This window comes from Amphichorda felina (assembly GCF_050947745.1).
Source record: "Amphichorda felina strain 45539 chromosome Unknown scaffold_8, whole genome shotgun sequence".
Lineage (NCBI taxonomy): Eukaryota > Fungi > Ascomycota > Sordariomycetes > Hypocreales > Bionectriaceae > Amphichorda > Amphichorda felina.
The window spans coordinates 2,739,100-2,756,159 of NW_028145042.1; the positions used below are offsets into that span (position 1 = coordinate 2,739,100).

At 51.0% G+C, this 17,060-nt stretch overlaps 4 protein-coding genes across 4 annotated transcripts; 2 read left to right on the top strand and 2 right to left on the bottom strand.

Annotated features, from left to right (window-relative positions):
- Positions 1-1,399: 1,399 nt before the first annotated feature.
- On the top strand, positions 1,400-3,459 carry ACO1O0_008521 (amino acid permease-domain-containing protein; the record flags this gene model as incomplete). The annotated part of the gene is made up of 2 exons (XM_083197885.1): positions 1,400-2,006; positions 2,339-3,459. 2 exons carry the CDS (start codon positions 1,400-1,402, stop codon positions 3,457-3,459), a joined length of 1,728 nt encoding a protein of 575 aa, XP_083047353.1.
- A 6,045-nt stretch (positions 3,460-9,504) lies between these two features.
- On the top strand, positions 9,505-10,750 carry ACO1O0_008522 (cytochrome P450; the record flags this gene model as incomplete). Its single annotated transcript, XM_083197886.1, has 3 exons — positions 9,505-9,992; positions 10,073-10,556; positions 10,709-10,750. 3 exons carry the CDS (start codon positions 9,505-9,507, stop codon positions 10,748-10,750), a joined length of 1,014 nt encoding a protein of 337 aa, XP_083047354.1.
- A 3,759-nt stretch (positions 10,751-14,509) lies between these two features.
- Positions 14,510-16,043, bottom strand: ACO1O0_008523 (major facilitator superfamily domain-containing protein; the record flags this gene model as incomplete). The annotated part of the gene is made up of 2 exons (XM_083197887.1): positions 14,510-15,654; positions 15,740-16,043. 2 exons carry the CDS (start codon positions 16,041-16,043, stop codon positions 14,510-14,512), a joined length of 1,449 nt encoding a protein of 482 aa, XP_083047355.1.
- A 546-nt stretch (positions 16,044-16,589) lies between these two features.
- On the bottom strand, positions 16,590-17,058 carry ACO1O0_008524 (uncharacterized protein; the record flags this gene model as incomplete). Its single annotated transcript, XM_083197888.1, has 2 exons — positions 16,590-16,715; positions 16,786-17,058. 2 exons carry the CDS (start codon positions 17,056-17,058, stop codon positions 16,590-16,592), a joined length of 399 nt encoding a protein of 132 aa, XP_083047356.1.
- Positions 17,059-17,060: the final 2 nt, after the last annotated feature.

Sequence of the window (17,060 nt, forward strand, 5' to 3'; positions counted from 1 at the left end):
GGGCAGCCTACACGAATACTGCGCACATAGGCAAGCACTTGGCGGATGGTAACGAACCTGCATTGTGCTCGGATCCCCAGCCGTAATTCCAAACGGTCCAGGCGAGCTCAGTTAACCTTATAATGTCTCCGATTTGGATAGGTCCGGCCATGGCAACTACTTTATGTCTTGTGTTGCCAGGGTTGAGCGGATGGCAAAATGTGCACAGGTGCGAGTTGAGTGGGGTGGCATGAACAATGGGCACTTGCAGGTTCTTATCATCATATGTACGAGCCTCCAAGAGGGTGTGTACACCATTCACGTTGCCTGTGGCCAGACAGCCGGAGGTCCAGAGCCACATTACCTATAACTAGGTACTTATTAACCACCAGGGCGCCCAGGGGCCAGGTGGCTTTCAGCTGGGAAGAGTCAGAGCCTCAGCAGCACGAGTAGTGGACGCGTGTCAGGTGGCAGACAGGCTACATTGGGGCTGGAGACCTGTCGGAATTGGCTTCTTCCCGGGGGCTGGTGACGCAAGTTATTACTTGCATGGTCCATGGATATTACTCATATTGCCCAAGGTCCAATCGGCGATGAGATACGCAATGTGGGAGGCTGGCATAGCCTCGCCAATATCAATACAGGGCTGGAAGGGCGAAATATGGCTTGCATAGTTGGAGGCGGAGCAGCCTCCAGGCAGCGAAGACTTGCTTTTCTGGGCCGAGTGTTATGGACTCATGGTGATAAGTGAGGCTGGCGAGCTTGGCCCTGTCCTCACCTCGAGTAGCCAGGCTGCACCCAAAAGTGCAGATCCTGTGGCGGTGCTCCCTGTGTGTACCAAAGGGTTCATCGGCTTTTCTATCCGGGGCCTTGTTTGTGTGGTGTGTCCGTAACTAGTGTTCCATCAGGAGTTTCTGTGGCGGAGAGTTCACGTTATTTAGTTGCATGCCCCGAATCTTGTGCATGCCTACATGTATGGGCACAATCCCGTCCTCGCTCGACCCTCGACGAGACTGATCGTGGATTTCATCCACCCTGTCCGTTTAAGGTTATTAGGATTGAGAGCACGCCGTCGTCTAGCCTTGCCCGTTTCTAAAGACTAGATAATGAATCGCCCACCTCCGACTAACAATGATGGCCGCCCTGCATTGCAGGCACCAGAGGACGCCCACCAGCACGGCGAAAATTTCCTGGACGATGTCCTTCGCATTCCCATTGACAGGAGCCTCATAGTTACACGAGCACCGGAAGAGCCATTTCGTCTGACCTTTACCGATGTTACGTGCCTCGTGATAAACCGAACAATAGGTATGTCTAGCCCCTCACCAAGAACTATCAGTACGACAGTACGCAAGCCTATGCGTCTAATACTAAAGTCCGTTAATCAGGAACGGGGATCTTCCGTGGTCCTACAGAAGTGATGAAGGGTGTCCGGAGCCCTGGAATTGCTGTTCTCATGTGGATCCTTGGTTGCATCTACGGTCTGTCGGGTGCACACGTCTTCGTCGAGTACGGGCTCAACGTCCCTCGCTATGTAATCAACGGAGTCGAGCAGTCCGTTCCTCGATCCGGTGGGGAACTCCACTACCTTCAATATGTGTTCCCATGGCCTAGATACAAGAAAGGAGCGGTCCTTTTGAGCGGTGTCCTGTTTGGCATCAGCTTCATTTGTGTTGGCAACATGGCCAGCAACTGCATTGACTGCGCATTGCGCATCATGCAGGCGGCGAATCCCAACAAAGGGGAAGACGAGTTCAGCAAGGGAACCATTTACGGTATTGCCATCTCCATTGCGACGGTTACCTGTTTTATACACGCCTTCTCTAGACGTGGCGGCATCCTCCTCAACAATATCCTTGCCGTCATCAAAGTCTGTGTCTTGATTTCCATCATCATCTCTACTTGGGTCGTTGCTGGTGGACGGTTTGGTCTGGGTGGCCTCGAGCAAGGCAATTGCCACCACTCGATCAGTCCTCCCGATCCTCAGAGCGGGCCCAGCGGATATACGCAGGCCTTCCTCTCTGTCGGTAAGCAGGGATGTTTAGTTCCCGAGCCACAGTGGAAACTGACTAGAAACATTCAGTGTTCGCCTTTTTTGGGTTTGATCAGCCAAGCTATGTGAGTCGTAGCTTGACCTTTCGATAGATTTCAGACTCGACTAACCCAGTCCCAAGGTCTTAGGAGAAATCAAGCACCCGCGAAAGAACCTTGCCAGATCCATGTGGTGGGGTATGAGCATCGTGTCCGTGCTCTACGTGGCTGTCAACATCTGTTATGTAGGGCCTCCAGTCCCAGTGTCGTTGAATTATAATAGTATCTGTGACTAACTCGCTTGCGCTACAGATGATCATTGTTCCAGCAGATGTACAAGCGAACAATGACGTGCCCCAGGAGTTCTTCAGGAGGATCTCCAACTGCAGCGACCATGCCCAGCAGGCATTCAACTCGTTTCTAGCCATCTCTTCTTTCGGGAACATCGTCGTCTGGACCTTCACAGCGGCTCGAATGAAGCAGGAGATTGCCAAACAGTGCTTTCTCCCATATGCCAGCTTTTTCGCCAAGAACAAAGACGTTAGTTTGGGCAGGCTTCTGACGTGGCTTGAAGGTGGCAATGACCGGAATCCTCGCGGTCGAAGAATCAAGTTTCTGAACCCTGCCAACCACAGGGAGAAGACACCAGTCGGCGCTCTCATCCTCCACCTCATAACATGCATCATTCTCATGATGGCTACCTATAGCACCTCGGGAATCAACGCCTACAAGGCACTCTCCCAACTATTCTCATACATCCTGGCAGCTTGGTTCGGTACCTTACTCGCTCTCGGTATCTTGATCCTTCACTTTAGAGGCCCTCCCGCAACGCAGCCAGTCCAGACACCAAAGCACAGAAATGTCCCCGACCAGCAGCCCATACGAATGAGCTGGAACCAAATGATCAAGGGTACAGTCAACCCGAAGATAGGCGTCGTCTGTGCTGGGCTTTATCTTGTTGGAAGCCTTTACCCAGTTATCATGGGCTGGGTGCCGCCCAACCTGCCCTTAACAGCAGCGGACAAGATTGCCTGGTACGTCGTGCCGCTCGCAGGGTGGTGCGTGCTGGCCTTCTCAGCCTTATGGTTCTTGGGATTTGTAGCCATTGCCACATATCGGAGTCGGGTCGGCCGCAAGAAGTTCGTGTACATTACTGAGCCCGAGTTTGACTGGGCCCAGAAAAGCCAGCAGGACCTCGGCGCTGGTGAGGGCTTGCCGGCTGGAGAGGGTACCTCGGGGGCGAATCGCGGCGGGCTTATTCTTATCCACGAGACTATTTATAAGAGATGGCAGGGGGACGAGATGGAAATCCTGCATAATCGTGCCGTGGGTGATAATAATGCGCTAGGTCCCGTCTTTGCGGGACAGCGGGAGTCGAATAGTGAGGACCAACATGGACAGACAGGCGCTGGACTAGAAAATACGGATTTTTCACGGTTTAGACAATAGAAAACATTTACGCGTGGGTAGTTAGCTATGTAGAACATTGGTAGGAAATGAAAACAGAGCGCCTACTACTGTTATGGCGATGTCTAAACTTTCACTCACCTACTAAACTATTCGTCGCAATATTAATACACAGTTCCTTCCTTAATCTGTGAGTGATTGTTTATAATATCTCTGGCTCCGTCCGCTCATAGGAACATATTATATTTCCCATTGGAGTATCACCTATCGCTTGGGACATTGCACACGGGATAAATAGGGTTGAGATCTAAGGAGCACCTTAATTCTACACCCCAGGCCGCTAAAATTCAGGGTCCCGTATTTAGGGTATGATTAGAGAGTTATCAGGGCATTACATTACGGCGGAACATTGTGATATATTTTAGAAGGCAACTATTGTAGAATCTTAAACCCACAAGCGCAGCTATTGTTAAAGCCTGCCTTCAATGAACGAGAAAAAGAAATGAGCATTACGCTCCTAATTCCCGTAGAACCTGAACGGCACATTCCTGACCCTTCCAAAATGCGGCTTGAATTGGAGTTTGATGCTTGCGAACCGAGACAGCATTGATGTGCGCTCCTGACTGCATAAGCTTCCTGATGGCTTCTGTCTGCCCCCCTTCAGCAGCGGCATGCATCGCCGTACCATCACATTTACTTCCTCCTTGCGCATTGACATTGGCTCCCCCACCAACCAGGAGATCAATAACGGTGACATGTCCGTTGAGACTTGCCGCTTGGAGGGCTGTGAGCCCCGAGTATCTAGCTGCGGGGGCATTAACATCTGCTCCGCGATCCAACAGGATCCTGACAATGTCTAAAAATCCATTCTCTGACGCGGCCTGCAGTGCAGTTCTCCCATGACTCGGAGAAGGCGGCGCGTTGACGTCTGCACCCAGTTCAAGCAGTTTCTTGACAATGGTAATGTGCCCCCTTTCGGCTGCGGCTTGGAGAGCTGTCCTTCCGTTGTATCTCGTTACAGAGGTGGGATGCCTCTTATTGTTATGACCCAAGTGCACCATGTTGATTTGTGATCCATGGCTGAGCAGCATGTCGACAATCCCCTCACTGCCCTGACCGCAGGCAAATTGCAAGGCTGTTCTTTGCATATTGTTCCCTCCGGCAAAATTAACATCAGCACCTGCGTTCAATAACAGTTCCACGACATCCTCATGGTTCTGGATACATGCAGCCTGGAGCGCTGTCTGGCCATAGTAACCTTGTGGGGCGTCATTCACAGTTGAAGCATCTTCTTCAAGGAGTTTCTTGACCTTAGATGCCAGACCTTGTCTGGCTGCGAGTTGAAGCGGTGTCCAGCATGGCTCATCGAGGTCGCCGTTCAGTATTGTTGGGTCATATGCCGCATCAATGGCTGGCAATGGCCTCTTGCGCACTTCTTGCAACTCTGGCTGCTCAGTCATTGGCAAACCAGAAGGTAGGAAGTCGTTACACAATGTTTGAACGGATTAGACAGGCGATGTACAAGGCGATACGGAGACGAGCATATGAGATCGATTGTGTGATAGTGGTCAATGGAGCAGTGTCTCAGACTCTCCGACGTCTTGAGAGTGAGACAATTTCCCACGTTCCCTGATTCCCGCGCGGCACGGCCCGTATGTGAATTGTGGCGTAGTACCACTATCATGCGGGGTATTGAGGAGTGAGGCTGATTCAGATTGTGGCGCGTCTGGCCAGCCCACCAAAGCCTGTCCCAAGGGCATCTTGTCCTAGTCATGCAATGGTATCCTCCTACCCTATAGGGACGGTATGTATTGAGCGCCTCCTCTGTTTCGACCAGCACATCCAAAAATAACTATCTGAATACCTGTAGCAATATGGAGAGAGGAAAAACGTTGATGACCAATGTGATACATGCGACGATGCAATAAACACTACGGATAGGCATTTTATTAACGTTCACCCTCCTTCGAGGTGATTACTGATCATTTAGACTTTGATCATGAGACCAAACTAGAACGAATTCAAAGCAGGTTTTGTCACACACAGGACTAAAAATGGTGTGGAACAGAGCCCAGATAGAGACCCTGCTGCACCATCCTTAGTGCTTGCCGTGGATGCATCCCCTAAGTTTCTCCCTGCTTCTACCACCCGAGGGCTCTGAACTGGAGATGTGGTGAAACGTTAGTCGGAGGCTTTTATCCAAGATAGGGATCGTCTAAGACGACGGGGGAGTCGTCTTAATTGTCAGCTTCTTCGGCAAGACCGTGGGTGATGATTCCTGATCGCCACTGTCAGTGTATGCCATAGATTCATACCCGGTGTCGCTTCCCGTTGTTTTTGTCTGGCGGATTCTAGACTCCAAGGACTTTATGACTCTCTCAGTGCCATTAATAAGAGTGTCATCGTTACTTGAGATCTTCAATCTCGGAAGTATTGCCCTGAGCAAGGACCGTTTGGACCGCCGCTCTATATAATCTTCCAATCCTGATAGCGATTCCATAATTGCGGCTAATCGGGAGAAATCTTCCCCTAATTCTAAAGGTAGTGCTGATGAGGAGTTTTTTGCATATAGAGAGGGTTTAAGCCATAGTGGACTCGGTTGGCTGTATAGCGCTGAAGTACCCGATTCAACAGAAGATGGGGGAGAACTTTGAGAACTGTCACCATGTGGAATATATGAACCATATTTGGCAGGTTCTGGCGTCCGACGGTATGGATTAAAGCTTTTGGTGCGGCCCTGGTGGTTTAGATTCTTGCGTCGTTCAACCTCGAGGTGGTCGAGGCCGGTGCCATGGAGTTCTTGGGGAGCGTTAGAGGCGGGGAGCGCTTGGGAAGCATGGTTAGCGGACGTGATCAGACCAAAGGAGGACCAATGTCCATCATTACACGTCTCTGAGCAGCTGGGAGTTTTGACATGCTCCATGCGTAAGAGCCTGAAAGACCCCCTCTCCGACGGATCGGTAGCCCCATTCCCCTGAGATATTCTGTTGCCCTGGGTCTTACTTCTTAGCAAGGTCTTAGAATTTTGAAGCCGAAAGCCCGTGTTCCATTTTGGGAATCCTAGCCTCGTCCGTGAGAGGATCTCTAATGAAGAATTGAATAGAGACGTTTTTGCTCCAGGTGAATTACCATAGATATCCCTGGAGCCGGTAGTTCGGAGTCACATTGTGACAAAGAAATGGCCAAGAAGCTGTCCCTGGGGCGACTCGGGCCCTATCGGGCTAGCTGAGGCCTCGTCATCAGCACCGCTGGGGTACTCGGGCTGAGTAATAACGACCTCTTTTGCAGTATCAGGCTCCCATTTCTCACGCTCCGAGAGCCTTATCCGTAAAGAAAACCCCCCCTTGACTGAAGGAGTCGTCTGTCTGGAGCATTCTGTTGTCCGTCTGCCAGGCGAACCGTCAATTTCATTGAGCTCAGGTATCCCAAATTCTTTATGGAGGAAACCCCGAACACCTTCCCCTACCACGGCTAATAGTAATTTGGAATGAAAACTAATAACGGCTATTTTATTTGCCAGGTAAGTGTATGTGAATTCACTCGGTAGCTACCATCGAAAAACTTAGGCTCGAATGTAGTTCTCTCTAAAATCGTAAATGGTAGCAAACAGCCTGAGTGCTTCGTTATAATCTCTGGTGTCTGAATTTTGCTTCTTGAGGAGCCCTATCTTTCCCTGCAGAGCCTGTTTGCAGGTGGCAGTGGCATTTTCCAAAGAGTATTCGCATAGATACCCGAGGGACAGAGCATGTAGCAGGTTGCACACAACCAAATCCTGATCAGCCCTTGATGCTGCAAGGGCTTTTGCCACGGGCTCTGTCAACTTCCGTTTTCCCTGCAGAAAATAGCAAAGAGCAAGTTGAGTTTGGATTTGGCGATATTCATTGGTTTGGTCACCAGTCGTAATGCCGTGACTCAGCTGCTAAATGGAGAATTTGGCCTTTCTAATGATGCCGTCGGTTGTATGACTGGCGATTGAGGCACGGCATTGGCATTATTTTTCAGGAACTGCTCAACCCGCTTACAACGGGAAGTAGAAAAGTCGCCGAAGAGGCTCCCAGAACTAGGGTAGAATTGACAAGATGCATTGCTGCCGTACCGCCTCTATTCGACCATTGAGACTGGGGTTCTCATCCCAGAGACCGCCAATGCGTGAGTCAACCAGTCGCAAATCGCCCGCAAAGTTTCCCAGGGTTGTTTCGACCCGACAACACCCAATGATGTCTGATTAAACCAGCAGATGATCCCACAGCGCTACCCTCCGCGCAGCATTAACGCGGGACCTTCAGTACGGGTGCTACTATTAGCTACGACTGATGCCTCTATTTGCGTGGGTTGCCTCTGGTGAGCGATCAGCGATCGAGAGGACAACAAAAGGCACCGTGAATCGATGCGAGGGTGGGTGACGTAATTAAGCATTTGACCGGCGACCACAGCTCTGGCCAGACAAATAGGATCAAGCACAGGATGGTACGCCGGACGATAGGCCTACTTGAATTCTGACGTAGTCACGCCTATCGTCCGCCGTAGCATGGTTCGCCTGATCCCTGAGCGATGCAACCCCGCAAAGACGGGAACACCCTTGTCGTTGTCTCCGGTTGTCCGATATATGTGGTTTATCTATACCCGAAGGCCTAAGTGCATATATCTCCAATATAGTCGTACTGACAATAATGCTGATGCTGGCGTTGGCGTCCAGGAGACTCGTAAACTCGACTATGACTACGATCGAGTCTGATCAAGCAGACAGCTTTAGCATGGTTTCTCAGGTAGTATTTGACTCTGGGTGTACGAATATTCTGCGCGCTACCTTGACAAGCCTTGTCTTCTGCCACAACACATGCATTCGCATTCAATGCTAGGACGAGCGAAGATGGGTGTTGGAGATGGAGGGCTACATGGGCCAACCTGAGACAATGGCACCTCAAGAAGACGATGGATGGGTAACCATCTGCCAAGTTGTTTACTCTGGGGAGGCTGAACAATACCTCCTAGGGGGCGTAGGCATTGGTCAACTAGGGTGCACCATCCGACGCATACGTCTGCAGAGGCGCAACCCTCTGCATCTGGTGGGCCTAGTAGCAGCCTACTTTAGTACCATGTTGCGACGCTTTGACGAATAGATAGATGTAGTTTCCCCCCCCCCCCCCTTTTTCCCTTCAACCTCTACGCTTCCCACACCCTGGTTTGTATCATGCCTTGCCATCTCACACCAGCCAACTATCACAGCTCCAGCTGGCCAGTTTTTGCCACGATTAGCAGCCATTTTATGACTCCGGGGAGCATCCGTTGTAGATGCCGACTGCTACTGCGGTCTGCCGAGCCTGTTAACAGCAGCAGGCACACACACCCATTTCTCAAATCCCATGCGATGAAGCGTCACTGTCGAGGGCCGAGACTCAAAGAGGGGATAAGGGGCTCACCAGTTGGAACTCAGGACTTGGGAGGGTTATTGTGATAAATATCAGGGGCCGCTCCCTCCAAGATCCAAGTACCCAGGCCCCCCCCATTCCCTCGCCACTCCAACCAGTACCCAAGTCCATCACCAAACCAAGAGCAACCAAACGACAATGACGAGACTACTCTTTCACACTCGTCCGGAGGTCATCATTGGAGCTTCCGCACTCCTCCTTGCCATATGGTATATAGTGTCGACGATTAGGCAGTATATTCACCTCCGGCACTTCGGGGGCCCCGCAATTGCTGGTTTCACAAAGTTCTGGATGATCCGCAACATAAGAGGCAATCGATCACATGAGGAACTCCATGAAGTATGCCAGAAGTATGGTGAGTTGGCTTACCAAATACCTGCCCTGTTGCTAGAGAGGCTGTTCCTAGCGTCAAGTCTCGTAGGACTCTATACGATAGACTCCGTGGCTAACCCGTGTTTGGTTCGAGTGATTAGGGGATATTGCACGCATTGGACCTAATGATCTCATCACGTCGGATCCGGACCTGTTGAAGCGCATGCTCCACGTCCGCACTCCGTACATACGGTCGGCTTGGTACTCCGGCTTCCGCCTCGATCCAAGAAAGGATAACATCCTGTCCCAGCGTGACAATGCCCTTCATGGAAAAATACGCTCCATTATGACCCCCGCCTATTCGGGCAAAGAGGTTGACAACATCGAGTCCAACGTCAATGATAATGTCCAGCGATTCGTCGATCTCCTCGAGACCAACTACATTTCTAAAAACAAACCCTTCGACTTTGGCTACAAGGTTCAATACCTTACCATAGACGTTATTTCCTCTCTTGCCTTTGGTGAGCCCTTTGGCGATATCGAGACCGACTCGGATGTGCACGGCTACATCCGCTCTGTGGAAGAGACCTTACCCCCGGCCCTCATAATGGGGGTGATGCCCTGGACTATGAAGTTGCTGCAGCTGCCAATTTTTAGCTTCTTGCTACCGTCGGAGAAGGATAGTGTTGGCGTGGGAAGGACAATGGCAATTGCAAAAAGGGTAGCTGCTGAGCGCTTTGGGCCGGGTGCAAAGGCCCAAAGAGATATGATCGGCTCCTTCATCGCCCGGGGCCTGGACCAAAGCGAGCTGGAATCCGAGATTCTGCTGCAACTGTAAGACCACCTCACCCCTTTTCCATCATTGAACCATATTATCCTGTTCAGCACCACCCGACTGACTCAATTAATTCAAGTCTGGCTGGCGCCGACACGACCGCCACCGCCATCAGAGCGACCGTTCTCTATATCATCTCCAATCCCCGTGTTCTTGAGAAGATACGAGCGGAGATCAGCCGGAATAGCTTTTCTGGGCCCATCATCAGTGATAGTGAGGCTCGTGCCATGCCGTACCTCCAGGCTGTCATCAAGGAAGGTCTCCGTATTCACCCCCCGGTCGCTAGCCTCATGTCCAAGGAAGTTCCCAAGGGTGGCGACACCTTTAAAGGCCATTACTTGCCGGAGGGAACCAACATCGGCTACTGCGCCTGGGGCATCTTTCGCAAAAAGGACATTTGGGGCGACGACTCCGAAGAGTTTCGGCCGGAGCGGTGGCTGGAGGCCCCCGAAGATGAGCTGCGCCGCATGGAGGGTGCACTCGAGTTCATCTTTGGCTACGGGCGTTGGCAGTGCCTTGGCAAGAACATAGCACTGATGGAGCTCAATAAGGTTATCCCAGAGGTGAGAATCTTCTTCCGAATTCGCCATTGGAGTGTATACGCCATTTACTAATGTGAGTTTGCGCGTGTTAACAGCTTTTTCGGCGCTTCGACCTTGGTTTGCTAAATCCCATCAAACCTTGGCACTCCCTTAGCATAGGCATTTTTCATCAGAATGAGTACTGGATCCGAGGCTTCAAGAGAGAGAGTGTTTGAGGAATCATTCCGATATAGGATCTTCTAGCGATGTGTGCCAAACTCGGTAAAACTGTGGTACTCCGTCAGGGTTGGTGGGTTTTTATGGTCCAAGTACTAGTTTCGAGGGTATCAGCCAGCGACAACAAGAGGCTCAGGATTAATACGAATATATGTTGTTGATTTGTGATTTTAAATATAATATGGTTGCCTTATCAATACTTGGCATCCTCGAAGCGAGTCCTGATATCAGTGGTGACTATCACATCGTTCCCGGGGACTATCCGCTCCTTACTACTGTTCCCGCCACCAGTGGTAAGCTCTACCCAGGTAAGACCTTTGCTATGGTCGAATGGGGTAATCCCTTGACTATCAGGCATCATGTTTGAATGCTGCGTCTTTGATCTTCCTGTTCCAAACTGTGCATAGGGTCCATGACTTCCGGACGGGTAAGGGCCTGAGCTTTTCTTGGAAGAGGCAAGACCGAGGATCTGTAGGGCCCTTTCCATTAATGGTCGACATGGCGGGACGCATCCGACGATGATGACAATCCAAGCTTCTGTGGATGCCCATATAAGGAGATGTGAGAGTGCATCTACTGGAATTAGCATTGGTCTGAAACCTTGGCAAGGGCCGGAGGGCGGGGGATTTCTATACATGTAATATCATCTGTCTTCGTGAGAGCTTCCAGTTCGTAGCACTTGACTGCAGAACATGCCGCAGCGCTGTAAATGATGTAAGTCCATTTACAGAAACAGCCTTGCGAATCGTGTTTCCGGGGGTACTCACATCCATCCCAACCCCATCAGTACGGACAAACCTATCTTAACTCTCCGCTTCATCTGGAGCTTTCTGATAAACCATGCCGGATATGATGCCAATAGAGCATCGCTGAGTGTGTTGAAACCTGGCGGGAAAAAGGGTCAGTCAGGTTTCCATGGAAAGGGAGAGATGTCAGAGGTACGCACTGGCTTGGAAGAAGGAATAGTTTTGATTCAACCTTCTTCCCGGATCGCAAGTCCCGTCGAGGCTATCGTCCCATAACTTTGACATTGGCTGGCATTGGCCTAGAATGGTTCCCATGACAGAAATGTTGACAGCTATAATGAGACCACCCAGGATCATCATGGGCCACGGCCTCCCTTCGTGTCTACCACGAATTTGCATCAAGAAGGCCATGATGGCAAGCTTCCCTAGCATGCTGGCTCCGATAGCTAGTAGCTGATACACCCAGCCCCATTTCAAGGCCGCAACTATATCTTCGGACTCCAGGTTGTCTTTGCTCTGTCCCATTCCAGCGTCAACTGATATTTGGAGGAAAACCTGAGCAGCGATCTGTGTGGCCTGGTTTGAATTGTTGGTTAGCCATGAGCTCAGGATGAAATGGGGTTATGGCATGGGCTGGCAGGTCCGAGAAGCGAAGTGAAAGGGGCAATGATGCTAATACTTACCACTGTTGCACTGGCAATGGTAAAATCCCACCGGAAACGTCCCACGAGCCTCCAGCAACTCACAAATCGAAGAATGTAAAACAAGATACCAACACTAGTTTCCGTCCAGGAAACGGACAGGATCAATGCAGACGCATCTCCAGCCATGTTGGAGGAACACCGCTGGAGGTGAGCATCCGACAGTGGTGAAATCGATTGTGACGGCAAAAAAGAATGGGAATGTGGCGATGGATATACATGACAGCTGGTCTCAAGCCGAGAATGGATGGGGACAGGTACGACGGTAGCTTTGGGGAAATTCTCTCTTGTGTTGGTCAGTGCGACCTACCGCTACCAAGTACAGACAGTGTCTGGTTGGCCCAGTGGCTGTCCTCAAGGAGCAGGCTCATAAGTGGTTCACCCATCAAGAGTATGGCATAGCTTGGATTGTTATCAAGTGTGAGTCGACTGGGCGCACCAATTCAAGGGCCATGATTCCCCGATCCATGGCTGTACATCGCTCGCCACGCTGGAACTACGAGTACTTGCAAGGATGGGTTCGGTCCCACGAGGTATTCATGGATCAGAAGCTGTATTACTCGTATCCAATGGTGAAAAAAACATCCTTGTGACGGTGTTTCAGCTGATGATTGCTTTTGTCTTGGTTCAGCCGTGTCTGCATCCCTGGGATTCGGAAGGGCGTGGCCAAAGAGCCGTCAGCACGACCAGAGCTCTGGAACGCTCATGTGGGTCTTGTTTAGTATCTACAAAGGGAACCAATAAGTTGCGAGCATAGATGTGCAGAAGTTCCTGCTCCGTATTGTAATTAAGCTGGAACTATGGAGGTTTATCGATAGTCTTGTTTGGTCTAGAAAACTGGGGTCGATCAGGTCTTGTGCAAATCCTCGCGGGCTGGTGATGGGGGAGTCTAGAGATTATGACCAGTCAACCGTGATCCAACTTCTGCCGAATCATCTAAATCCATCCTGCCAATGAGCGAAGGGACTGTACCTCGAATCCCGGGAACATGCAAGGGTACGAAGTACTTCATACGAGTTGACCAACAATGTGGACCTTCCGGAGCCTTTGCTGCCCGCCCAACTTGAAACATGCGTGACTGCGGAATTGATCCCTCCCACCACTGTTAACTGAGCAGCCAAGCAACTTTGCAAGACTTGACATTTATGTAATCGGCGGAGGGGACATACTGACCTTTGTAATCTCGTGTAGTAGTCTCCTGAACGTCATAATAGATAATGATGGGACTAATGTACTGCCTGATATACGCGACGAAACTACCTGGCACTCGTACTCGCATGGTCGCGTATGTCTACATGTACAAAACATTCACGGTCATACTTGGTCAATGGTAGTTGTACCAATAGGAATTGAAACCGGCCTGGGGATCGAAAATTTCCCTTGTCGCCCAAGAGTCCGATTGGTAACGGCCGCTCTCAGGGATTGGGACTGAAGATGCAAGCAGGAAATAAATACGGAGGACTACTCAAAGGTGGCGTGTTGGTTTCATGCATGTTGGTTGGCGCCGGTAAACATGAAACTAATCATTCGTCCTCGCCCACTCGTCAGTAACCAAGATGGGAAACTCTTTCTGGTATGGAAAAAGTCTTCAGCTTGATCTCATGCAGAGTCCGCACCTGACCCTGGTCTTGTATCAAGACCTGCAGGGATCGACTAACAAAATGAGCTGATGAACACAAATCCGACGGACTTTGGAACAAGAAAATGCAACATCAGGAAGCAGCTGATGCTCACTATTTACGTATTTAGCTATCTACATGTTGTTGGTTCGGCTACATACGGAGTGACATTTCCCACTTATCGTGGCTACTTGGGATTCACAATCGCACCTCGGAGGGAACATGAATGAACCGAAAGCGAACGAGGTACACACATACAGGCAAATATTGACGTTCTACAGAGAGGCCCAAGTAGAAGAAATCTGATAAACATATCAAAAATGGTAAATAGCATTGATGGGGAGATATCAAAAGCAGATCATTCATCTCTAAATAGGCTCTCTATGATTTAAATTGTGTTCGATTGGCCTCTAAAAATAGATGAAGCTATCGCAGGTTAAGAGCCCCTAAGTAATTTTTGCGGTGTATCCAGAGACGCATTTCTTTGCCTTTGAAATAAAACGGAATATACAGCAGGTAGATGAACACATTAATGGTGGCCACAGTCATCAACACACTCAGCACGCCACTGGATGTGACGAAGTCATTGATAACCCATGTCCAAATCCAAGCGATGGCGCTCTTTAGGGCAGCAATTGTGACCATGATCTCGACAGAGAGCTAAGGAAGAATAAGTCAGCAACCAATGGCATTTAAGGGAGGAATGGTGTCCGTACCTGTTGGTGGCAGTCCAGAGCGTAGTTCATGCCAAGCGTGGTACCCATCTGACTACCGACGGAAAGGATCCCGGCCCCCACAACGGGCATAGCCCAGTGCATCTGGTGCTGGTAGGCGAGCCCAAACCAGAGGGCACCGAAAAATGTGAAGAAGGCGGCCAGGAGGCAAGTGGGAAGACGCATCTCAGGCTCGCGGATGCCGTGGTTGCGCTTGGTGAAGTAGTTGGCGATCCAGTCTCCCCCCTTCCCCGAGAAATAAACGCCAAAGATCGAGCCGACAAACGGGGACAGAAAGAAGAGGCCTTGAGCATTTGAGTTGAACAGGTAAGGCGGTGGAGCAAAGAGCTGGGCGACGGTGGCACCGAGTATCACGTTCCAGCTGAGTGCCAGCCCGTAGACGAAGCACGACCAGACAACGGTCGGATAAGTCAGGAGCACAAAGGGGCGGGCAAAGGCGTGGAGGAGATTGACATCGGGATCACCGCGGCTCCAGAACTTGAGCTCATCTGCCCACGTCTTCTTAGGAATATCGGCGCAATGATCCTCAGCAGAGATCTGGGTACTCTCCTTGTCTCTCTTGCCCTCGCCACCGCCACCAACCGGATTCGCGGGAGGCAGGATGCTCGGGCGTGGGCCCGTGTACTTAGTCTCGGGCATAAAGAAAAATATTGCGACGACGTTGGCCAGGATAAAGATGGCGACTATCCAGAAAGCCCAGTCCATTCCCAGAGCCTGAACGATCAATCCTGAAAACATGGGGCCAAGCTCGTTGCCACCTAGGATAGACAAGCCGTAGACGGCGACAAGTTCACCTCGGTTGTGGAGGAAGAACATGTCGGTGACGGTAGAGGGTACGATGGATTCGATGGGAGCCTCAAAGGCACCGAGAAAGGCGCGTCCGATGATGAAGGTGTTGTAGTCCTTGTTGGAGGCAATAGCCAGCCAGACACAGGCTAGACCCATGAGAAAGCTGGAGAACAGATAGACAGGACGGCGGCCGTACTTGACGGCGAAGGGCATCCAGACAATATTCCATACTCCCTGGTTGATTAGGCAGGCCCCGTTTGCATAGGTCAATCGTTGCAACGACGTCTCGAATGTCTCTGCCAGCTGCATCATACCTGGAGCACGACGCACGATAGTCAGCTTCATCTCATACAGACACATGCCTCCAAGCGTCGTCGCTAAATGGGACGAAACACGTACCAGCGGCCATTATGGGACCTGTCACCGAGCCCAGGAATGCGAACCAACAGCCATTGAAAAAGGTGAGGCCTTTCTTCCAGACTGGCCAGCTCAAGGGGTCATTGGGATCGTTCAGTGACGGTTGCGGCACCAGCAACACTCGCGAATCACCTTTGGTACGATGCTTCAATTGATGCAGACGTTCTGCGAGCTCGCCGTCCTGAGAACCTTGGTCGAAGAGCACCTCGGTGCCTGGAGCGGCGTCAAAGTTGGTTGCCATCCCGTCAGCAATCTCATCATCGGTCTGAGACTTGTGTTCCGCCATGGTCGAGGCTGAATGGGCGCAGCGCTGCGGGAAGCTATTGGCTGTTGAGGGAGGCGGGACTTTGGAAGTGCCTAACTGGCTCCCTGGAGGCGACACCGAGTTGGGAGGCAAAGGGCAAATGGATGTCCTAGGGGATTATTCGAGTGTGAAGGGAGACGATATCAAGGGAGAGAGAGTTGCAACGATTGTTAATTTGTTTTTACCGAGGGCTATGCTGGCGGGTATTGATCTTTGACTTCTCGACGTCTCGTCGACCCAGTCACCCAGGATCCGGGAACCACGGACCAACGATGTAGCAGTACGAGCAGGGATGGAATGGGTACAATTTACATGCATCATGCCTGCATGCAATTACTCCGCACTGGCAACATGTTACCTCACCTCTCCCTGTCGCTTTTCTTCGGCGAGACAACCCGTATCGCCTCTTACAGGGTCTGCATAAAACCAAGAAGAAAAATGGCCCAAGACTAGCATCGTGAGTTGACAACCATCCCGCGACGCCCTTTGTATCTGAACTGGTTGAGTATGGCACCTCCACGGGACTCCTTACGCAGCAAGGGCGTCTCTGACGGGGCTCATAACGATACCACCCCGGTTCTTATTGTTGGAGGGGGGCCCGTCGGTCTGCTCCAGGCGCTGCTGCTGTCTCGACTTGGGGGTAAGGTTGATCCCCTACCTTGGGATGTCCATGTCTACTAGCTCTGATATTTCCCAACTCAATCGCCTCTTTCTATACCTATACTGACAAGCTCATTCTACAGTCAAATCCCTCATCATAGAGCGCCATCACAAACGTCTGGAAGCCCCCAAAGCTCATGCCATCAACCCGCGAAGTCTCGAGATTCTTCGTCAATATGGCCTCGGGGAGGAACGCATTCGTCAGCTTGGAACGCCACGAGCAGATGCCTTCTGGGTCAACTTTGTCACCAGCCTTGGCGGCGATGCGGTCGGGAGATTGCCCTATGAGCGGATGGACGCCGCTGTGCTGGATGACACGCCACAGGTACCTACACATTC